Source organism: Gymnoscopelus microlampas, assembly GCF_963454915.1.
Source record: "Gymnoscopelus microlampas genome assembly, chromosome: 12".
Lineage (NCBI taxonomy): Eukaryota > Metazoa > Chordata > Actinopteri > Myctophiformes > Myctophidae > Gymnoscopelus > Gymnoscopelus microlampas.
The window spans coordinates 13981433-14006740 of NC_139949.1; the positions used below are offsets into that span (position 1 = coordinate 13981433).

The 25308-nt window shown below is 41.0% G+C and overlaps 1 protein-coding gene across 1 annotated transcript in view; it reads right to left on the bottom strand.

The window, feature by feature from the left end:
* rps6ka4 (ribosomal protein S6 kinase, polypeptide 4) overlaps positions 1-25308 on the bottom strand; it is a 39995-nt gene that overhangs the window by 14241 nt on the left and 446 nt on the right. Inside the window, exons 1-15 of the mRNA XM_084075180.1 lie at positions 24945-25308; positions 22517-22588; positions 21298-21365; positions 20993-21143; positions 20223-20338; positions 19507-19614; positions 17916-17996; positions 15259-15362; positions 12595-12745; positions 11680-11841; positions 8149-8274; positions 6029-6162; positions 5287-5380; positions 4854-5024; positions 590-781 (exon numbers count right to left, since the gene is read on the bottom strand). The exon at positions 24945-25308 is cut by the window's right edge and continues 446 nt beyond it. Of these exons, the coding sequence (XP_083931306.1) occupies positions 590-781; positions 4854-5024; positions 5287-5380; positions 6029-6162; positions 8149-8274; positions 11680-11841; positions 12595-12745; positions 15259-15362; positions 17916-17996; positions 19507-19614; positions 20223-20338; positions 20993-21143; positions 21298-21365; positions 22517-22588; positions 24945-25062 (1848 nt within the window). The 5' untranslated portion in view covers positions 25063-25308. The remainder of the gene's footprint in view (positions 1-589; positions 782-4853; positions 5025-5286; positions 5381-6028; positions 6163-8148; positions 8275-11679; positions 11842-12594; positions 12746-15258; positions 15363-17915; positions 17997-19506; positions 19615-20222; positions 20339-20992; positions 21144-21297; positions 21366-22516; positions 22589-24944) is intronic.

Genomic DNA, 25308 nt, shown 5'->3' on the forward strand with positions numbered 1-25308 from the left:
AACCTAGTAAAGAGAGCATAACTACATTAACACTGTACAGTACATTAACAAAGTACAATACAGTGTACAGAAGATTTTTTTAAATGTGGCAGTGTGGCAGAGTATATAGTCTGTTACCCTTAATATCACACTAACTACAGTATACGTCTTACTGATAGTACACTATCTGCACTTACATGTATATACTGTACAAATAGCATAGTCTCTATACTATATAATTGGGTCTATTTGTAACACTTTGCAGTGGCAATAAAAAATATCAAACAGATTATCTACAGAGGGAGAGTGCTCCCTCTGTAGATAATCTGTTTGATATGTTTGTAGACACAATTAAATAATACACATTCTGGCTTTTCTAAGTAAACATTGCATGAACATTGCATACACTGTTGACCAGTTCACTAACTTTTTGGCATGTGTATTCACATATCTTAGTTTTTGTCCTATAGAGGAGAGAGTTTTGAACTCCAACTCTCTGACAATTTCCCTTCTATCGCAGCTCCGTGCACATCCTATTAGTGGCTGCTGAATCGACCCAATCTTCCCTTGGGGATCAATAAAGTTTTATCTCATCCTTAATTTAAATTACCAGGATGACCCCGAGGCTCCAGAGGTCACAGGCCTTATCGTATCCGGCGCTGTCGAAGAGCTCAGGTGCGGCGTACTGCAACGTGAAGCAAGGGGTCTGCAGGGGCGCGCTGCCCGCCGGGCACAGACGGGCAAACCCAAAATCTATCACTTTCAGCACCAAGTCTTCTCCCTCGTCTGCAAACAGCACGTTCTGCAAGGCAAATAAGAGATCATGTCATTATTCCTGTCCTCAACTCCTCCAACCTTTTTTGCGCGCAGTCTGCACTTCTTCACACTGAGGGGCAGGTTATAATGGCAGGCTGCCTCTTCAGCAATGTGAGCCGTGATAGTGCCGCCTTAAGGGAGTAAGGTGTAAATGAGCTGTGATATTTATCATTTTGTCTCAAAAATGAAAGTCAAGCGAATGTCACATTAAGCTGGTTAGTCTAATGTGCTGCCACTTATGCCAACCTTATGCAGTCCAATTAGATTACTAACAAGACTCACCTAGGTGGAGTTTGACATATTGGTTGATACACATTACTGTTGATTCTCTGTACATACACCCCTACTATATGCACATATTGCTGGTGATAGTTTGTGTACGTATTGACTAATACACATCGCTGGTGGTTATCTGTACATTTATACTTACTATATGCACATATTGCTGATGATAGATTGTACACTGATAATTATCTTTACATATACAGTATGTACATGTGCCTATATTTATTACATACTACATACCTACTGTATATGCCTATATTTATGTACATATTGGACACTCAGTACATACACCTACTACAAGCCCATTTTACTGGTGATACATTTTAAATTATTATGTCTTTATTATTATTATTATTGTGTCTTTATGTCTTTAAGTCTATCTATATCCGGCTATATCCGACTTTTAATGGCGATGGAAGGCACACAGTACTAATTCCTCTATTTTCATATACATTATGTATACGTATCCAGGCCAGGCGTAGAGGGCCAGGTCAAAAGTTAAGTCGTCTTTATACCGTCTTTTATATTGTTATCCTATTTTAACTAGTGTTATCCTACTATTTATTCTGTACTTGTTCTCTACCCTTACCTTTGTTTCATCCTGACTGCAGTGCTGCTATGGTAACTGATTTTCCCTCTGGATCAATAAATATCTGTCTGCCTGTCTGTCTGATCTACCTAAAACTATGACACAATAGTCTATTTATGGTTAATATTGAGCTTATGGTATACATTCTTTGTGCTCAATTCTATAGGGGAGAAGGAATGATAAGGTTTAGAATTGTCAGGCAAAATACTTGGACTAGAACAGTGTGTTCCAGTCTGAGTGGCTGCAGATTTTCACTTTGGTCCAACTCTCCACCAGGTGATTTCGCTAATTAGGCCACCTTCAAGCAGAGAGGCAGGAACTCATTAGTGTAGTGTAGCGTTGAGCTGGAAGGAAAACCTGCAGCCTCTAAGTTCCACACAGCACATGATATTGCAGTGTCTTGCAATATGGATACTGCATTAGTCACTATAGATCTACCCTTTTCATAGAAACCATTTTGACAGGTGGTGTAAACACAGCTGTGGGTAATAACACTGATTATGGGTGTGTTTCATCTCGGTGTAAAGGGACTGACAGACAGGAAGTGTCAGACGCTTGTGTCAAAAAGCGGCGATTGGTTTTAAACAGCTGTAGTCACACTGAAGGCGTCAAGTGGGCGCGTCAAAAGCTGTTGAAGCGCCTTTCAGAGCTTGGTTCTATTTTGAGGGTCGATGCAGGGCAGAGACCACCAAAACAGCTTATGAACAAACGCTATTTCTGAACGATTGAGACCTTTGTAAAATACCCGGCACAGGAAAATAAAAGAAGACATATCACACATTGTTTTCTGCTGTGTTGCTTTTCGATGTGTACACTGTATAATTGTAATGATGTGTCTAAGAGCACAAAGTACGTTTCTGAACGTGACAGCCTGAACATGAAATATCGCGATACTGCAGAGCCAGAAACGATACCTGGCGCTGTTTAGATGCCTCAATAAATTATACAGTTTGCACATCAAAAAAACTATTGTCTATTGCAGCTTACAGACTACTAAACTAGTAGATATAGTAATAATCATTACTCCTATATCTACTAGTTCAGGCAGTACTAAAATGACATGATTTCAATGTCGTTAAGACATTATTCAATGTCTTGACAACGACATTGAAATCATGTCATTTTAGTTCTGCCTGGCTCTGGACTGCAGCAGACGGTTCAACGTGATCTTGAACGCCTCCATGTTGACAAACGTGCAGCGAACGTGCAGCGAGTGCATGCATGTTACCGGTCATGAACGCGCGTCCATATTCAACATGGCTCTGGCAGGAGGGCTAAAACCTGGTTTAAAAGGTTGTTTCAACACATTTTTCCAGACTGTCGGAACTACAGTAACTATTTAGCATAACGGGATTATACCTTTCCTTTTTTGGTACAATACAGAAAAAGGTAAGAATTGATTGCACAGATTGTCCCCTCTTAACAACAGTTTGATCAACGAGCGAGTGGCACCCGCTGCCCACAGCTGTGCAGCGAGGGGAGAGTGAAGTGACAGACTGACGGCTAGTGTGAGAGTACAAGTCGGACTCGGATCAATGAACCTTTAATCCTCTGAAGTTGTCGGCTCTTTTCACATAAAGTAACAAGCAGGGACGCTGGAAGTCATTTATGCCAAGGGGGGCTGGGCTTGGCGGGGGACTCCCGATTTATTTTACATTTGGCCCGCGATTTTTTTCACATTTTTTCACCTTTTTCAACAAATATTTTATTCCCCAAAGTTAAATACATCATTGTTTTAATATATAAGTGTGTATATAGACTTAAAACATGATATATATTTGTTTTAATTTACAAAAAATAAATAAATCTAAAAAATAATTCAAAATGTTTTCCAATTTGTTTCTTTCTCTTCCCCACCACCAGGGGTGCTGCAGCACCCTCAGCACCCCACTTCCCGCGTCCCTGGTAATGAGGCCATTAAAATGTCAGTAACCGATCTGCAGAAAAGTGACTAGTTACGTTGCTAGTTACCACAAAAGGTAGTTACAGTAACAAGTTACTTTGTAACTTGTTAGTCCCAACACTGGTGAGTCCAGCCGTACTGTGGGCCAGCATGGATTGTAACACCCATAATTAATCTTATTACCTTCAGCTGTGTCCACCTGTCAAAATGGCCACTCTGAAATGGGTCCAATGCCATATCAATAAATGTGGAATTGTGCAGTCCGACCCAGACCCGTGTATTGTATCAGGGACCAAATGGGACACCAGGTGAAGGATTAAAGGAATTAATTAGCCTTGAATCGAATAGCCTTGAATTCATGAATAATGTTTGTTTGTGTTGGAATCCTTCACAGTGATTGAAGTATCCAAAAACAAAGGCAATACTAGCTAGGGCTGTCACAATAGTGAGATTTTAGTTGACGATTAAATGTCATACAAATAATTGCGAGTGACAATTTAATTGTGTTTTTGGCATTGAACACTGGAACATACAAATATTTTACTTCTGTTTGGCTTTAGGATTCATGAAGCGAAAATGTGCACAGGGTAGACGACAGGTCAGGTATAACTTAAATATACAAGGAAATTACATATTTAATAATTTTATACTTTAAAATAAAATAATTGTGGAAACAGCCGATCAAAACGTGTTGTAATGCGTTGTCAGCTTGTAGATCTGCTATTTATGCTATCTTTGGAAAATGTTTGAAAACATTTTTCAACATGGAAATGATTATGACGTATTATACATATTAATTCATCAAATTAATGTAACGTTTAAAAACAAAAAGATGGCATCAAAATATATATGTATATTTTCATTTAATTTCCAATAGGCTCTATGCACAGCAGCCATATTGTAAAGAACTTGGGCCTCTTCCTTACTTCCTTCACAGGTGTTACCATTGGTAATGAAGGCTCTGTTCCATTTAGTGTGACACAGTGGTTTTCAAACTCCTTAATTTCAAGGACCCCCATAACTCTGAGAGTGTACAAATGGAACCAAATGGACCCGTAACACACCCATAAGGGTCCATTTGGAACCCCCTCAAAAAACCATGAGGGTCCCTGGACCACACTTTGAGACCGACTGGTGTAGCAGAGTGTTTCCAGTGAGCCAACATGCACAATATCAGCACCCTGACTCTGTTTGACCATGAATGGAAGAGGCACAATTTCTTTCCGATATGGCTGCTGTGCATAGAGCCTATTTTCCATCGCAGAACTTATGTTCACCCACCTCTGGTTTGAGGTCTCTGTGGACAACTCCAGCCTCGTGCATGAAGCTCACTGCTGACACCAGACTCCGTAGCAGCTGGCTCGCCTCTGCCTCTCCAAATAACTTCTTTCTTTTGATCCTTTCAAGCAGCTCCCCTCCGCGTAGGAGCTCTAACACCAGGTAGGTGTGATACTGAGGGAGGGCAGGAGCGAGGGATGCATTCGTAATCAGAAATTGATCATTGCAAGTTATTTTATTCCTTGTGTACAGCGGCTTCACATTACTCTTCACATTACGTGACCAAGACTAACAATTGCAAGTCTAACAATGGTATTGCCATGGTGCCGTATAATAAATAAATCTAATAAAATTGAATCAAATTGTGACTTGTGAGAAGAATGGTGGATTTGGAGAACGGTGACATCCTCATTAAATATTCAAATGTTTCCTGTACCAGGTCTGTGTAGACTTCGTGCAGCTTGACGATGTTGGGATGAGACTCGCACTGCCTCAATGCCGCAATCTCCCTCTGCGTATTCACTTCCATTCTAAGAATACAAGAGACCATTAGTCTACTCACACAAAGACAAAACAGAAGTTATCACAAACCGAGCTAAAATGCAAAAAAGAAAAAACACACGGATGGGGAAACAATTGCTAATTGTGCAGGTGCATCAAAATAAATCAAAGCACCCAAGAGGCTGATAGAACCACCTCACCTCAAACCAAATGGGAAAACCGGTCCAGTCAACAAAAACCTTCTGCAACCTAGTATAGCTCTGTAACAGGTACTGTATAGTGATTAAATGTCTACGTTTATATTGCTGCATCCCCAGGTACTTGTATGCAAAACATTGAACTGTTTTTCCTGTATTATTTTATGAAATGTAACTGAAAAGTTTAAAAGGGTGTAAAAGCACAGGTGCACATTGTTTTTTTTAGGCATTTCTACTGTTACTGAGATGGGGGAGATTAAATACAGACTGGCGAATGACAGGAGAGAGGAGAGATGACATTCACAACACAGGTCAACCATTAAGCTCGATTTTTACAACATGACGGTGTCACTTGATGAAAATAATAGATCTTCAACGTGTCGTTCTTTTCGGTAATCGACACCACATAAATTAAACATTCAAGCACACCGACAAATCAAAGCTAAACAGCTGGAGTACCAGCAACAACCGTCAACCCACCTGCGGCTGACAATTTTGACAGCGTAGTCGAGGCCACTCTGCCGGTGCCGGCATTTCCTACAAACAGAGAAACTGCCCTCGCCGAGGGGAGGTTCCTGCAGACACAGCTCGTAGTTCACAAAGAATTGGGAATCCTGGACAGGAAAACATTATGCTTTTAGTCAAACAGAACCAAAATAGGTCAATGAAAATGATGGTTGTGTCACAGGATATGGCTCCCCACAGTGAACTGTAAAGAGTTCAATATTATTATTAAAATACATTGAAGAGCTTTTTTTTCCTTCACAAAAAAAACAGTCCTATTATCTACGGAATATGTGTGTGTGTGCGTGCATGTGTGTGTGTCACTGTGTCCTGGGGCCCGGGCGTAACCCAGAAAGCGTCTGACCGAGCGGTCTCAAACTTGCCGTGTGTCTTATATGACCCCGGGGGTGTGTGGTGCCGAATGGCCTGCGGGTCTGACGAGAACGCACAAGTTCTGTGTGTTCTGGAGATTGCCTCTCTTGCTTTATCCCCAAACCTTCTGACCTGGGCTGGCCCTCTAATAATGCAGTAATTTCTGATCTTGTCCCTCTTTCTGTCAGTGCCACCGCTTCCACGCCATACAGCATGGCCGGTCTCACTACCATCTTATACATCCATCTTCCTTCTCACTCTTTGCTGGTAATCTTCTGTCACAAATCACTCCTGACACTTTCCTCCATCCATTACACCCTGATGACCTTTCTTTCATTTTTTTGTGTATGTGTGTGTGTGTGTGTGTGTGTGTGTGTGTGTGTGTGTGTGTGTGTGTGTGTGTGTGTGTGTGTGTGTGTGTGTGTGGTGGTGGTGGGGGGGTGGTGGGGGGGGGGGGGGTACAGTAGAGCTTTTTACCCTAATGGCCATAATGTTCGTTCTGAGATCCAATTGGTTCTGAAAATTTTTTATCATATAGGCTGCTACATAATAAAATAGGCAACTCCATAATGGAATCTAGCAGCTACATAGCAGCTTAAAATAAGAGCCGGTGAAATTAAATTGCATGTTTTCACATCGCTGAAAACTGAATCCATGATCGCACACCTTTGATCTGCTCTCTCCACTCGGCTGGCAGCCTGGCTTCCAAGCGTAGCTCAACTTTCCCCTCCCTTACTTTGCGCTGCAGTAATCTGATCCTAGGTCAGCCTAATTATCACACATCACTTCAGGCTTTTCTCTCCTAACAAGCACAGAGTATTACACATAATGATAAACAGACCCGGGACCCGAGGAAATAGAATCTGAACCAACCTGGACCCAATTGACCATGATAAAACACAAACACAAACTCAGTTCAGGTAGACACCTGAAGACCAAAAGTAGACAGTCAGTCCACTTTCCATAGTTTGTCCTTTGTTGAGACAGTAGGAGAGCTGAGAGGTAGACAGTGTAGGGGAGACAAACACTAGGAGAGCTGAGACAGAGACAGTGTAGGGGAGACAGACACTAGGTGAGCTGAGACAGAGACAGTGTAGGGGAGACAGACACTAGGAGAGCCGAGAGGTAGACAGTGTAGGGGAGACACACACTAGGTGAGCTGAGACAGAGACAGTGTAGGGGAGACAGACACTAGGAGAGCCGAGAGGTAGACAGTGTAGGGGAGACAGACACTAGGTGAGCTGAGACAGAGACAGTGTAGGGGAGACAAACACTAGGAGAGCCGAGAGGTAGACAGTGTAGGGGAGACAAACACTAGGAGAGCAGATAGGTAGACAGTGTCAGGGATACAAACACTAGGAGAGCTGAGAGGTAGACAGTGTAGGGGAGACGAACACTAGAGAGAGACCGTGTAGGGGATACAGACAGTAGGACCGTGTAGGTGAGACCGTGTAGGGGAGACCGTGTAGGGGATACAGACACTAGGTGAGCTGAGAGGTAGACATTGTATGGGAGACGGACACTAGGATAGCAAAGAGGGAGACAGAGAAGGAAAACATGGACACGACTTCCAAGCAGGGGAACATGTGGTTCCACAGGCCTTTGACCGTTACAACCACTACACTGCTAACGGTATCGTGGCTTGCCAACTCTGTTTTAGTATTCAACACATCATCCAGTTATCAGTAATAACTAAGTTACAAATTGCAAGATGAAGTGCATACCTTTAACATAGCACTCCGCTGGACCATCGATGAACCCGGTCGATCTGCTCCTATTTGGGATTCGATGAAGTCCCCCATGACAGCATTCTTGTTGAACAGGATGGATGGAGCAACAAACGAGTAGCCCTGCAATGGGAAAAACATGGGAAAATTCTCATTCTACTACTCTGACAGAAAAATGTGGAATGCCCTGACACCATGACGTAAAAAATGTGTGGATTACTGGCTTCTTTCAAAACAGGCCTGAAAATCCATCTATCAGGAGACCACAAGAGGTAAACTCATTTTTTTCCCATAGAAAGGAGGTGACATTCACTGAGAACATTTTTTCCCGTTTTCTATAAGTGTATTAAATTTGTTGATATGTATTTTTGTGTTATTTTTATACTATGTTGATGAATTGAATACATAGGACCACAATGGAAACAAGTGCCCAGGACTTTTTTGTGTTATCCTTTTAGTCTAAATGTCTGACTGCACCCGTTTACATTTCTGACAGATAAAGTATTCAATCAATCAATCAAATGTATATGGTCAAAACAGTTCTCATGTTTTTATTGTATCATACCCCAAGCACCTAAAATGAAACAAAAGAAAAAGTTCAAACCCTGCCCGCACCAACATCTCTTGTTCTACATCTCTGAATTGTGACTTTGACCTCTGACCCTTGCATTAATCTTTCAGTTAATAATCTCTTCAGGGCATGCTATTGCTCATTCCCACCTAATTTCGTGAAAATATGCCCATCCATTTTAAAGTTCTTACAAACAAACAAACACACACACACACACACACACACAGACCATTTATAATACCCTGCCATGCAATGCTGTGAGGCAGTAAACCACAGCAGCTCCAAGCATGAATGTGCATAGAGTAATGAAGAGAAAACCCAATTAATTGCTATAGTTCTGCATTCAAAGGGTTGTCATAGGAAGTCGAAAATGTATATTTATTTCCCTGTGCTTACTTCTGTTATACATATAATTTAGAAAATCAGATAAATGCTCCAATTTTAAATTGAGTGGCCAACTGGCAATACATTTACATAATATGCCTAATATGTATGTAAAATGGCTCCATTTAGATGACAAACTGGAGATTAAAAAGAAAAACACACACATTGGAGTGGTTTCAGTTGCAGAAAATAGGTTGGCTCACAGGCAACAAGCAGTGACAGTTTGATTAGTGTTGTGTGACTGTATTAATAATATGATAATAATACCAACAATGACAGTATGATTACTGCAATGTGTATTATAGCAATAATACCAGTGACAGCATAGTTACTGTAGTGTGCATTGGAGCAATAAGTCCACTGACAGCGTGATACTGATAACTATAATGTGTATGAGAGCCATAACACACGAGCAGCCATTCTTTACTGTGGTAATATGAAGGTGACGCAAGAGATGAGAGTAAGTGCCACAGCACCAAGGTAACCATAGTTAAAGTACTTGACATCCTCAATGGTCACATCATGTATCATATGGTCACCAAGATTTGCACTGACTTAAAAAGTTGTCTCTCTCTCTTCTAAAGCAGTGGTTCTCAACCTTTTCAGGCCGTGACCCCCCAAAATAATCATATATATTTGAACTGGGGACCCCAGATACATATTGTGAAAATAGCCGATCTACAAGCTCACAACAGATCGGCTATTTTCAAATGTTTTGCCTCTTTCTTATATGATTTGACAATTTAGCCAATGTTTGATGAGTTTTTATAGTATAGTTTGTTGATTACTTTTGATGCTGTAATGGTAAAACAAAGGTATTAAAAAGGTCTTAAAAGTCCTTAAATTGTCACTTCACTGTCATCTGGGGACCCCCCCGCCCCCAAAAAATCTTGTGGGGACCCCCACGGGGGTCCCGACCCACAGGTTGAGAACCACTGTTCTAAAGAAGTAGGTATTCTAGGTACAAAGGAGAAACAACAACCACAAAAGAAATTGACAGCTACAGTTGATCTTAGCTTACTGCCAGAGCAGACCTATCAAACATAACGTTGCTGTCGGGCAGAAACCTTGTATCTCCATTTTTCATCATTTTACTTTTTTTCGTAAATGAATGCCTTACTTTGTTGTACAACAGTTTCACGCAACAGCAGCGGAAACCGCTGATCTACAAGGTCACGAGTCGCCATGGGACGATTTGTGAGCTTGTAGATTGTCTATTTCCGCTACTGTTGTGTCATTCTGAAAATGACAGTTAAAATGACAGTTCTCTGTTAACAGTTTTGGACATACAAGGTTTCCATGCACCCAACAGCGACAATAGGGTATTTAACTGAGCTTTATGGGTATTGAGAGAGCAGGGTTGGGGCCTGTCTTAACCCTATCTGAGTGCTTGGCTGAAACTTCCAGTTGTACAATTCTTACCTGAGTGGAGGATGTACAGTGAGGAAATTAAAGCCCAAACAAGACATTAGCTGGCCAATACATGCACAAATATAAGGTTTCATGGATCTGTGTTTAATCAGCATAATATCAGCATTTAATTTCCCACAAAATTAAAATACCAAATTGGCGGTTTGGCAGGTTTAACACATTAACTATGACTCACCATTTACTTGACATTACTGCCAACGATTTTACAAAGCATACCATGTTTTTTATTTTATTTTCAAGGAAGCCAATGGATTCTATTTGAGTGGGATATGAAAATCATCCTGCAGGGAATTGAAAATTACCCGAGAGAGGCAATTTATTGAATTTTACATTGGACTGATATTTTTGGTCGACGTTACGTTATTGTTGCTTTTTAATACATTTTAAAGCGTGAATTTGAAGTCTAGCCGAGTCTACCCAATTATGTTTAGCAAACATTGACCCAATTATGCAGTCCAAGTTCGGTAGAATTTAATGACTTGACTGGGGAAAATGGAACGCGATGTGTGTTTTTTTACACATGACTCTGCAGGAGGCTAATCTATAAGGGGATCGGTCTGTATGTCTGTCTGTGTGTGTACAGAGCTAAGCTAACCACTGGACCATCCAGTTCCACGTTTGATATGCCAGTAGGCAGTACCTCCACTAATTCTAATATTTTTTCACGTTTTCTATTTTTTTAAATATAGTATTTTTATAATGGAAGTCAAATACATAAATCATAGACAAAGGATATTGGAACCATGTCATTCCCATGTGGATCCAGCATGATTTTTCCCCCTATATTCCTCATAGTATCTTTTTGCATTATTGTTGTATCTTCTCTCACCACAGCCGTAAAGCGATACATTATACTGTGAACTGTGAACAATGACAACAATCTAAACATCAGCTGATGGATTGGTACAGTTCATTGCAGCAGCCAGCGTTGGCAGATATAAACAGTGACATTTTTGGCCCAAGTTAAACTCTGGTGGTTCCAAAAATGCAATATTGTTCACGCTCTAATAAGTGACCAGTTCCAAACGCTTGACACCACCGCACCACTGGAAGGTCCTGCTAGCTGTGTTTTATGGAAAGTTGGATTGTGCCGTTGGCAAGTCAGTTTGTGTGGCTAAATCATGTATGTGCCAAGGACTAACCTTGAACAGCTTGTCAGTGCTGGGAGGCGTGCTGGCTGGGGAGTAAACGGGATCCATGCCTGTAAACTCCTCAGCAAAGTTTCCCACGTCAAGCTCGCTCTTCAGTTCTGGTCGGAATGGGGCTTGGACTTTCTTTTGCGCTAGGTCATCCCAGTTCAGTCCCTGAGTATGTAGAAAGAGATGAGAGTGAGCATCATGAGAACCGTAAACTGAGGGCATTGTGATCTAAAGTAAGTAATACAGCCTGCTGCATTTTCCAAACTTCATGCAGGTAAAGATGTTCAAGGCAGCCACCTCAACAAGCTATTGTTGCTACAAGCTACCTGGCCTACGCATCATATTGGTATGTCCTAAAACCGTTGAGATGAGACGATTTAATTTGACTGAAAAACACATTATGTACAAAACTGTGTCCACATGGCTTACGATCCAAATCAGTGTCTCAGTGTACAGGCCTTTACACACCAGGGTCATGACGAATAAAGGATATGAAAATGGAAATTACTCCCCGGGGGAATACTTTGTATCAAGTCTATTCATATAGCTGATGCCTCATTCATACAGGCTCATACTCCTGTTCGCTGTGTGGAAGCTAAAAGAAAAGCAACCTGGTTCAGAATTAAAATATAACTTTACTTAATTGACATATAGAGTACTCATGACACAAACCGTAATTTAAACTTTCGGTTGAATTGAATTAAGAAGCGCTCCCGTGTGTAAGGACCTTATAGCATACACAACTGCAGTTATGTTGATTTTGGTCAAAATCCTGCAAGCCTGTGTGTGTCTACAGTATGTGTGTGTGTTTGTGTGTGTAAGTGAAAGAGTGAGGAAAAAAAGGAGACAAGAGAAGGACAACAGCGGGGAAAAAGGAGACAAGAGAAAGACAACAGCAGGGGTGTGGTAATTTGGGACCTTGAAGAAAGCATGTCCTTTAATGTCCTCCGCCCCTCGTGGCCCAGATCCAAGTCTCTTGTGAGGATCTTTAACCAGCAGCTTCTTGAGGAGGTCCTGAGCAACGGCTCCGATCATGGAGGGGAATGGAGGGGTATTGCGCAAAATACGTCTGAGAAGAAACCAGGGTGGGGACAACATGGAGAGGAAGAGGAGAGGGCTGAGTTTAACCACTTGAACCACAGCATCCATATTCAGGGTGGAACCTTCACTGAAAATAGCAGATCTACAGCTAGCTTGTAGATCGGCTATTTTCGGCAAATTGTTTGGCGTAGAGAAGCATTAGGCGTACACGTGTCCTGTGTCAAAAATAGCAGATCTACAAGCTTGCTATGCGCTGTGTTGTGAGCTTGTAGATCTGCCATTATTGGAATGGGACAATGTTGTACGATACATTTATATCAAAAGCAATTATTTTTTTTGCTATAAACACAAATACACTTGTTTCAACTGGAAATGATTGTCCATTATACAAATAAACATCATGGTCGTCTAGTGGAACACATGAAACAAGAAAAAACATTTTGAAATTGAATATGAGAAAAGAAAGACGTTCAAAACAACCTAATAAGAAATGACTGAATATAAATTAGGTTCCAGCCTTTATTCGACATAAAAGCACTCGTCTTATCAAAATAATTGCATTCCCCGCCGGCTAGGTAAATAAAAAGGGTGAAAGGACCCTGCAATACGGTGGCTGTTATCTTCATAAATCGGAGAACTACTAATAATAAATAGCCCCCTGTACATCTTACACAAACCTGGGTAATCAGATTTTGTAATCAAGATACAGCTAAACCCAGCTATGCAAGTAACCAAGATGCACTGAGGATCTGATCACCTCTAGAGTTAATCAGAGACATAATTGCCATAATGAAGTATAATTGCAATGAGCCTCAAAAATCTATATTGGACTATGTGCAATGCATAGATGTAAACATTCCACAAGCTGATAAAACGTGGAAGTGTATGCAGAGTAAGCAGGTGACAGGCGGCTAACTAGACATATTGAAAACGGCAACTTATTAAACCTGAGTCCCATTACAGCAGGTGCAGAAAGCAATTTCCCGAGCCGTTGCCATCGTTTTAATGGATGTGAAGTGCTATGGGACCGAATAACAAGCACGGCAGCGACTATCAGCATTTTGTGTGTCAAAGGAAAATCTGTTTGCAATGTGGATAAGTGAGGACACAGTTTAAAGTGTAAGTAATCTAAATCTGCATACACCCCCAGTGGTCCTTGAGGGGTTCCAGGGAATCCCACACAAAATTGATAGTTAGTTACAGGGTCTGTAAATCTGAGAGTGTAAAATGGAACCAAATTGACCAGTAAGGATCCAGAATCAGAATTATTAAGGGACTACACCATGAATATTTACTTTTCCTTCTTTTTTGTGTGTTTTTGGTCTCCCCTACATCTCCTCTATCCCAAAAAATCACACCCTGTGTGAAGGAAGCGGTGCCTTTGGGGCGGGGCTTAACTCATTTCAGTTCGTCCCTATTGGTGGTCTGAGTCCACTTACCAAATTTGTACTTGGTAGCATGCTGCAAACTGGAATGATGGCTGTTTAAAGGCCAGCCAATGGGCAGACAGAGGGGGTGGGGCTTAAGTAATTACAGTTTGTCCCTATTGGTGGTTTTAGTCCATGTACAAAATTTGTACTCCGAACGTGAGTTATGGCTGTTTAAAGGCCAGCCAAAGGGAAGACAGAGGGGGCGGGCCTGGGGTTTTGTGTAAATTGGTCTCAAAACAGGCCAAACTGATTTGGCCCCGAAAGTGACGTCACTAGCGGTACAATCCCTCCCGTTTTTCAGTTCCAACTTAGAAAGAAATAACGTTTTTTTTACTTTTTCCACTCAGGTCTAGGAGATAACATGCATACAAACTGTCTCAATAGCGCCACAAATCAGGACAATGTGGTATTGCAGGTGAAAGTGCTTTATAAGCCAGACAGAAGTTAGTTGGAATGAGTATATCTGAGGCCTGATTTAGGCTCAAACCTTTTGAAAAACGTTTGAGGGACATAAACAATATGATATTACATTTATTCTTTTTTTAATTCATGGTGTAGATCCTTTAAATGAACACTGAGGATTTTACAGTGTAGACTGGGGTCCCAGAGATAAAGACATCGTAAGAAATGGGGGTATGTGTACTAATGCAGTGGTTCTCAAACTTTTTCATGTCAAGGACCCCAAAACGATATGTATTTGGCCGCAGACCCCCATCTCCAAATATTTTGTTCCAGGGACCCCCAGCAGCAAAGATTTGAGTTACAAATGTTCGCTTTAAAAATATATATAGCCAAAGGTGTGCACAAAGTTTCACGATTTTTCAAAAATAGCAGATCCACAAGCTCATAGCACGGCACTCAGTGCTGCGCTATGAGCTTGTATATCTGCTATTTTTGAATAGCCAAAGTATAAAAGGTTAAAGTGGTTAAAATGATTGTGACGCTATATTAACACATTTTGCTGGGGACCCCCTGGAACCCCCCCCCAAGGACTCCTGGGAGACCCCACTTTGAGAACCAAGGTACTAATGCACATCAAACTGCGGGGGGTCCTCAAAATGAAAAAGGGTTGAGAATCACTGGGGTAGTCCATCAAGACTGCAGCACTCACTTGGACACTTCATTCTGGGAGTTGCTCTCCCCCTCCAGAGTAAACGGAGACGCTCCTGTCAGAAGCTCAAACATCAGGATCCCCAGGCTCCACCAATCTACTGACTGAGGAGAGATTAGTTGATCAATTGATCGATTGAGAGACACGGTAAAAAGGATACTGGAAAGAGGACAAAGTGACTGCCAACAAATACATTTTGCACTACGACGCAGTATGTAATATTTTGGTGCATCATGTGTAACTGTACATTGATGTGTTTGCAAATGCAGAATGTTATTCCATATTTGCTGCTGATACTGCAAAGATGCAAATATTGCAAATCCGCTATATGCCCAGTTCTCTTCTATTTTAGAGAGAGTTTGAGATTTATCCATTATGTTTTTGTGTGTTGATATTGAAATCTATTCAGTCAGTCTATTCCACTGCTTTGTGTTCATCATTCTATTGTAGCACTATTTACAACAGGCTGCTGGCTGTTATGATGACCCAAATTGCACACAGATACTAAAATATATAGAGAGTAAGAAAGGAGGAAAAGACACACTTAGATAAACATACATACATACTGTACAGTAAATACTCGCATGCATGCACACGAACACACACACCAGAGGTTGACACTATCGACTTTCCGACTGCCCGTGGCAGGTAAAATAAAACTTTCGGGCAGGTGGAGTTTGAGTGGGGACGCAGCCGTCTTTAGTTTGCTATAAACATAACACGAGATATCTGTCTAAACACTTGAACGTTCACTTTCTCTCTCTCTCTCTCTCCGGTCTCTCTCTCTCCGGTCAGTGGTCAAAATAAGAGCACTTTGTCAAGTTATGGGAAAGTAAGCATCTTCTGGTCTGTGGAATTGTGCCGTTTTCACTGTCGCTACACTTAAAAATATAAACTAGTATGAACGGCACATGGTAGTAAGACATTAAGGCTAAAAGGATAACACAAAAAAAGTCCTGGGCACTTGTTTCCATTATGGTCCTATGTATTCAATTAATTGACAAATCATAAAAAATACATGTCATCAACAAATATAAACACTATAGGTACAAAGGAGATGGGAAATTGCATTGACCTCCCCCTGTGGTCTCCTGATAGATGTTTTTCCAGTTTTGACAGAAACCAATGTTTCACATCCTTTGATTAATGGATGGTGTCAGGGCCTTCCACATTTTGGTGGCAGAGCAGTAGAATGAGAACTTTTTTGTTTGTTCTAAATTTGGGAGGTACCAAATCATGGTTGCCTCTGAGACCTTTAGTGTCAACCCCTGCACAAGACACACTGCAGTGGAAAAAATGGAATTGTTCATTTGTGTCATATTTGTGTTAAAGTGTATGCCGATTGTCCTGACAACTGGCCTAGCTGGGTGTGGCTTACACCGTGGTCTGACATCCTGTCTCGACTTAATCAAATCTCTTTTGCACATCAATGGCTTTTGTTCTGATCAGGGTGTCGGTGAGACTCCCTCAGCGGGGCGGCGACAGCCAACACAGTCAGAGCGTCTGTATTGTATTGTACTCTTTGTTTTCTCTCCGTGTATCCATCACAGTCTCATCGACACCATGTAAAGATTGAATAAGACCTTTTGCTGTCATTCAAACAGGATGGTCCTTAGTGTATCAAAATTAACTACATTGTTCTGGAGACTCAATAATCTTGCATGCTGGAAGGTGGTTGTTCTCTAGGGATCCCTATTAAATTGAATTGAATGTCTCATCACATCTTGTGCTCTCCTTATATTTTAGTATGAGTATTAGTACTTTCTGCCGTAACACACACACTTATGAACATATGCACAATCTCATTAAAACATAAAATAGAGTCTGCACACTGGACCGTGCTCCCTGAGTTGATATGAGGTCTGAGGAAGAGCTAAGTCACCTTGGTGGTAATCCATTACAGTAAATCAACTTTTCCAGTGTGCAGACTCTATTTTCTACTTTAAAGTGTCTCCTCTATCCAGCACCGGGGATTTTATCTTTTGGATTTGCATACTTTTTCATTCACACATATTATATTGCCATGAATTAGTGAACATATACATTTGCACACGGTACGTGCGTGTGTGCGCACATACAAACGCAACACATTGACTGTAATGTGATGCAATTATTGTAAGATTATGAATGTCACTACTCATGTGCTCACTATACCTAAGGCATTTTTGCTAATGATGTTATGTAATGACCATTTTAAGTGGAAAATCCTAACCAGGGACAGGGTTTGAAAATTAGCCTTGGCTTAAAACCCTACTGTATATACAACATCTGTTTCATGTTATTGTAATCGATTATGCTTTCTGCATTGTCAGTGATAAATAAATAAATAAGTAAATGAAAGAGTCTTATCCTAAAAACAAGTGAAGGCCTATTTAAAAAAGTATTTCTGCACTCAATTAAATCACGCCTTTTTCCAAACCGCGTTAAAATGTATTTCACCTTCACACAAACATATTTGCACACAGACGGAAGAAACCAGGTAAAGCACCAACTTGCTCATCGGGGGCAGTTAGGGGTTCAGTGTCTTGCTCAAGGACACTTCGACACGCAGCCAGGAGGGGCTGGGGATCCAACCGGGAACCTTTTGATTCCAAGAAGGCGGCTTTACCTCTAGAGCCATTGCCGCCAAGTTATTTATTCATAGTTATTGATTTTACCTTGCCGTGGCCTGACTTCCCTCTGATGATCTCCGGAGCCATGTACTCAATGGTTCCACAGAAAGAATAGGTTCTTTCCTTCTGCATGGAAGAGAAAGGGAGATAAACTGAATCAATGTATGATACTGAAGGTTGTTGTACATTAGGGGTGTCACGATTCACTTACCTCACGATTCGATTCAAAATCGATTCCTAGGGTGCCGATTCGATTAAAATTGCGATTCTGCGATTAATTGATATTCGATTCTGCGATTTATTGCGATTTTCTAGGGTGCCGATTCGATTAAAATTGCGATTCTGCGATTAATTGATATGCGATTCTGCGATTTATTGCGATGTTCTACCCCAAATCACTTTGCTTTAATTATACTAGAACATTTTAATATAATATAAAACATGAAAAGTTGAATCATACACTTCAATGCAGCCAGATCATGTCAGGCAGTCTTTCTGACATTGATTTCAGACAAATTGCCAGTGAAAAAGGTACTAACTTATAACATTTTTTTTTATTTTTTTTTTTTTTTATCGATTTTAATATTTTGAATCGATTTTTAAAATCGTGGCATTAAGAATCGCGATTTATTCATAAATGGATTTTTTTTGACAGGCCTATTGTACATATACTAAAAGGATCTGCACAACAAATAGTTCCTGTTTAGAGGATTTTATTAAATGCAGTCAGTGACGTTTCGAGCAATAAAGGCTCTTCATCAAGAAAAAATAATTGGATGACGGAAGAAGACTTGTGACCAGCTGCTTGAGCAGATCTTGGTCTTCTTTGGCATATCCTCTCTCTTCCATCTTCACAAAGCAGGCATTTTCTTACATAAGGCTGAGGAAAAGCCTGCATTGCTTGAAATGTCACTAAATTTAATAAAGTCCTCTAAACAGGAGCTATTTGGCGTGCAGATATTCCTGCTCAAAATTACAATGTTTTCTTTTGAACCAGCACACATTTTATTGGACATCGGGTTGTGAATGTCTAAAATCTTTCTTTCTGTTTTTGTTGTTTTGTTTTGAATTTAGAGTAGCCAATTATTTTTTATCCCCTTTTTATCCCCAATTTAGTCGTTATGCCAATTGATTCCTACCCACACACATTTCTGTTTTGTCACTGCTGTTGTATCCTATTGACTAACCTGCCAGTGAGGAGCCCCCACAGGGAGGACGTAGAGCCTTTGTGCTACTCCTCCCGCCAACACTCCCCGCTGACAGGTGCCGCCCCCAGCCCGTAGGAGTACATGCAATGACCAGTACCACGCTCCCCTCCTCCGAACACGAGCCAATTGTGTTCGCATAGACGCCCGACAAAGCCGGTTGCACCACGGTGGATTTGAACCCACAACCTCCACGGTGGTGGGCAGGGACATTACCACTGCGCCAGCCGAGCGCCATAAAATCTTTTATCACACACACGCCAACACACACTAGAACTTGTCTAGGTCACTGGTTACAGGTCCTTTTGGTTCCCACACTGAGGTTCTAGATAAAAATCTAATCTAATGGGGGTCCATTGCCTAATTCATATCAAACTAGGAAGTCTTTGAAAATAAATGGTTGAGAATCACTGGTCTCGGTGCTTACATACCTCCTCTTCCAGAAATTCTTTGCTGAGCCCGAAATCTGTCAATACCACATGTCCTTCGTTGTCTAGCAGGATGTTTTCCAGTTTGATGTCTCTGTAAACAATCGCCAGCTGGGTCCAACAGTAAATACAGTTACATGCATTGTCGATATGGTCAAGTTTAACAGAGACCGTTTTAATCTATGATGACACTTTGGCATTGGAGTTTTGAGTTGTGCAGTTACCATTTTAAGAAAAAATAAAGTGCTTTAAATAAGGTTTTCAGTGGCCACTTAGTGTGAGGTTATAGGCCATGCCAGTGTTTTTGCAAGTTTAACCCCTTAGAATTACATTACTGCCGACAATTCTTCAAAGCATAATAGGGGTGCAACAGTTAATCAAACTAATCGTTAACATTTATATCGACTAGTTATCAATCCTCATTTTTATAGTGAAAAGTAAAAAAAAAAGGTAAAATCCTTTCAAACATATTATAAATAGCCGATCTTCAAGCTTGTGGAGCTTGTAGATCGGCTATTTTCAATATTAAGTACACAAGAGCTTGAGTTATTAACCCCCCCCCCCCCCAAAAGGAATCAATAGAATATTTGCTAAGAAAATAATGGATAGTTGCAGCTCCAAAGCATACCATAGTTGTTGTTTCTTTTTTGTTAATGGGCTAAACATTGGCATAGTCCTTTGACAGAATGAGAAGACCAGAGATGAGAGATTAAGTTCACCTTATGCAAGTGCTCCAACGCCAGGATGATTTCCCCGATGTAAATCCGCACCTCGTCCTCTGTGAAATGATCTCGTTGATACAGATGGGTGAACATCTCACCACCACTCACATAGTCTACAATGAAACACACAAACAGAGGTTGACTACCTCTTTCAGATAGTAAAGACAATCTAAGACCATTTCTATACCAGCTAGGATTTCATCAGTGAAAATAAACTTGCACACGTGAAGATTCTTTATATAGGTATAGAGCATTGGTTCTCAAAGTGCGGTCCGAGGACCCCCAGGGGTACTTAAGGGGGTTCCAGGGGGTCCCCAGCTAAATGATGGACAGGGACCAAATGGACCCTTATGGGTCTGTAACTCTGAGAGTGTACAAATGGAACCAAATGGACCCTAACGGGTCCATTTGGTTCCATTTGTACACTCTCAGAGTTAAATTAACATTGATTTTACAATATAAATTGGGGTCCCAGGACATACATGCCATTAAATGGGGGTCCGTAGCCCTAATGCATGTCAAACTGGGGGTCCTTGAAATTAAAATGGTTGAAAATCACTGCTAGAGAGCCGTACAAATCTTCTATTATGAGGGTCCCTGGCTTATCTTTTCAAATGGGGGTCCGCGGGCTAATAAGTGTCTATTTGGGGGTCCTTGGCACGAAAAAGTTTGAGAACCACTGGTATAGAGTCCTGGGGGACACCAGTCAACTAAGTATATAGGGTGTTAAGTGGTTAATGTAAGAACGTGTCATGTCGGTGTCTCACCCAGGATAAGGTGCAGTTTACTCTGCGTCTGAAACGCGTAGTGGAGGGTAACCAGGAAGGGAGACTGGCGGATGTGCTCTAGCACCTGTCTCTCAGTGCGAGTGTGTTCTGTCGTCTTTGCCTTCTGAACGATAGCTGCTTTCTTCAGCACCTGAGGGTGACATTATACACTACTATAAATCTGCCGCCGGTTTGCATTGCTCAACACAAAATGGCAAAACAGGACATACTGTAAAAATGATGGAAAATGACAGTGACTTTTCTTTCACTTCCTGAAAAGAGGAAAAAGTGCTTGTGACACCCACCTTCATAGCATATAGCTGGCCTTCATCGTGACCACTGTTCTTCTTCACCAGAAACACCTTTCCGTAAGCTAAATAAATAAAGTAACACTTTTTCACTTAATAACAGCCAAAATAAAACAACAAACATCTCCACTAAGAGACCCAGTGATCTTACAAGACGAGTAAAGATTTTTGGCTTAACTGAGGGTCATGGAAAGGCCTTGGGGTCATTAAAATCAGTAGGGTTCATCCTTGCTGAGCGGATACGATTTCATGGAAATCTGCCCATTCGATTTTGAGATATTGTGAGTGCAACTGAACATTTTGGCTAAGGGTGGCACTAGATTAAATCAACAGGGGGGCATCCTCTGGTGAAATGATGGTTCTCAGCACATTGCAAACCAGTGGGTAGTTTTTGATATGTAATTTCAGACCAAAGTGTTGAACAGTTGGACCGAGGTTAAAGATAAATACAGTAGAGCAATATTTCTGTTCTATACAGGAGTTGCGCTACTTGCACAGCTTTGGAGACATTTTTTTTCCACTGCAATAAAAAAGAAAATGTCCTGCTACTCGCTGTCTGTTTCTTTTTTTTTTTGTTGACCTACATGTTGTGTTTCAGTGGCTTTGTACTGTATATAGTTTACCTTACTGCTTACTTACTTCAATTATTTTGTAAAATAAACACTATTGAGTCTATATTCAATATGGTGATGTCTTTAAGTTTGAGTGAAATAGCTTAGGGGGAATGAAGGGTAGTGTTTTAAGTACGGCTAATTTTAGGCCTAGTAACGTTCTTGTTGTGTTGTCCACTGTATTGTCTTTTATATGGACCTATTACAGTCTGAAATAAAGATTGATTGATTAGTTACAAGTTGTTTGTGGTTATTCATGAAATTAACGAATTAGGCAATAACAGGTGGTGTTGCAAAAATTGCTGTCATAGACTTGGTGTGAAACAGGAAGTATTCACAAGTGACTAGAAGAAAGGTCAAGGTTTTAACGAATAGGCCAGTGTTTGACTTACAGGATTCATGTTATGGTCATAAAATGAATGTCAGTTACAGACATTCGTGAATGAAAATACATTAATTTCAGAAAGAAGAAATAAGCTTTCTTTTTTCAGGTGTCCCAATTTTGTCCCACGGCCATCTGTCCCCGTGTGGTTCCTGTAATTTGTGCGGTTACATCCATGTACATAGATCTATCCAAAAAGGGTTCACGTGATGGAGTCTCTTACCTCCAGTGCCCAACACTTTAAGAAGCTCAAAGTTCTCCACACCGACCTTCTCTGTGTGACCTGTGAGGTTGGCTAATGACAGAAAAAATTGCACGTTCAAAATAATTACACAATTACATACATACATACATACATACATACATACATACATACATACATACATACATACATACATAATGTGCCTTTTAAAGCACAGAAAACTGTGGTACACAGACTTTACATTAGGGACAGCCTTCAACGGTGTCAGTTTTATGCAGCACAATGAATGCCACAAAATTAAAGAAATACAATTCAATTTAGGAGACCTGCTGGCTCTGGTCAAGCATCACAATGTCAATAGTGTCTTCTTGGGCATGACCCCTGATTCTAATAGCTCCTCCATGTGCTACCAATGTCACAGCCATTCCCATGTTCAGGGTGAGAGTGAAACAACGGGGTTCCTCCCATCTCATTTATAAACAGAGAGTCATGCAGAAAATTGCCCATGACTCAGGAGTTTAATCCCAAATGTAAACTCGGTAATACAGGCCTACTCGATTGTGCATAATAACCCTCTTAAACAGTCTGCCTCACAGGTCTGTAACACTGGTCTAATGCCATTTGTTTCCATTTGTACGCTCTCAGAGGTAGTTAATAGCAACACATTATTTAGACAGGAAAGTTGTGTTATGTCCCAGGCGGTTATAATGGGTTGTTCACAGATAAATGTGAGCCATGTGCGCAACAAGCACGTAGATCTACTATTTTCAAAAACAAGTTGATTGATTGAATTTGTACATTTAGAAATTTGAAAACAGTACAGCAGTACAGTTAACAATGTTTTCATTGTCGTCCATTGTACTCAAGTCAATTCATCATCCAATGATAAACAATTGTTTTCGCCTATTATGATATGCCCAAAATAGGGACGCCAGGGTTCATGTGGTTACGAACCACTGCCACAACCCATGCTGAGCAAATGAAGGCCATGAGATGTCTAGTCCACCATGATAAGCTCTTAAGCCCTTAAGCTAAATATTAAATATTCATATCAGAAAGGGTGTTGCTTGCCAAACAGAGGGGATCTATAAGCCAACAATGCACTGTACTGCACACATTTCTAGCTTGTAGGAGTAGGTCAGTTACATTTACCAAGCACACGCATCATACTACACAGTATCAATTGGGCTTATACAGATGCTTTTGGTCATGTTATTGTCTCTCCAGTATCTAACGTAGGACCCTTCAATATATCGTGTTAAAGTGTTTTTTCTGTCTGATACAGGGCCTGAGGGCCATTTGGTCTGTATGTTATTTATTGTCTCTCACTCTGATCAGAGGACCCTTTGGTCATATTGGTGAGTGCGGTGCTCAAAGTGGGGTGAGGGGACCCCCAGGGGTCCATTAACCTCACAGGTCTGTATTGATTGATTGATTGAATACTTTATTAGCAGTTTGCCAAAAAAAAAGCACAGGAATGTACAGTTCAATACGAAGTCTGCTAAGAGGATTTTAAACCCAGGAAAGCCAAGGGCTTGTTTCCATTCCATTCCAACAATGGAACCAAATGAATCAATTTGGTTCCATTGTTACACTCTCAGTTTAATTGAGGATTTCACAATGTATATTGGGGTCCTAGAGATTTTTTTTTTAATCTAATGAGGGTCTGTGGCCTAATTGCATATCAAACTGGGTGGCCCTTGAAATTAAAATAGGGACCCTCAATGTTCCTGGGGGGGGGTCCACATCTGTAACTGAGTGTACCAAATGGACTCGGGGTTAGGTTAGTGGTTACACTCTCAGGTTTATGTATGGGGGGGGGGGGGGGGGGTCCTTGAAAAAGTTTTAACACCACTGCTGTTATCAGATACAGTACATTACACAACTTCTTCTTCTTCTTCTTCTCTATGAATTGAGTACAAAATGACCCCAATGTAAACAAGCCATAGACTTTCTTGGGGTTTAAAATGCTATTAGCTGACCTTTTTTTTTTGCAAACTGCTAATAAAGGCTCTATGCACAGCAGCCCTATTGGGAATGAATTGGGCCCCTTCCTTACTTCCTTCACAGGTGTTACCAATGATACTAATTAAGGCTCTATTCCGTTTAGTGTGGCATAGTGGTTGTCTTATTTTCAAGGACCCCCATAGCTCTGAGAGTGTACAAATGGAACCATGGTTCCATTTGTACACTCTCAGAGTTACACACCCACCATAAGGGGCAATTTGGGAACCAAAATGGAGTGTTTCTAGTGAGCCAACATGCACAATATCAGCACCCTGACCAGAATGGAACAGAGCCTTCATTAGTATCATTGTCATTGGTAACACCTGTGAAGGAAGTTAGAAGGGAAGGGGCCCACGGAACACAGCTTGTCTTTCCAATGTGGCTGCTGTGCATAGAGCCTATTCAGTCAATCAATGAATCAAACAAACGTAGATGAACTTACCGTTGGTGATGTTGTGTTTGACAGTGCAGGCTGCAGCCGAGCTCCTCGGTCTAGAATCGGAGTCGTCGCCGCTGCTGCTGCCGCTGCTACAATCCGAAGCTTCCCCAGACCCAGACATACTGAACTATATGAACAACTAACTAACAACTACATCAACTATACAAACTATATGAACGACTAAAACAGCTACAGCCAGTGGGGTTTTCTTTTCACACAAAATGCTCCAATCAAAAGCTATATGAGCCCTGAACGGTGTCTAAAGACATTATTATAGGAGATGATCACAATGATCTGTTGGTTGTGTTTGGGACACAGAGCAGTGATTTTAACCCCTGATCCTGTGACATCCTGACGGTTATAGTTG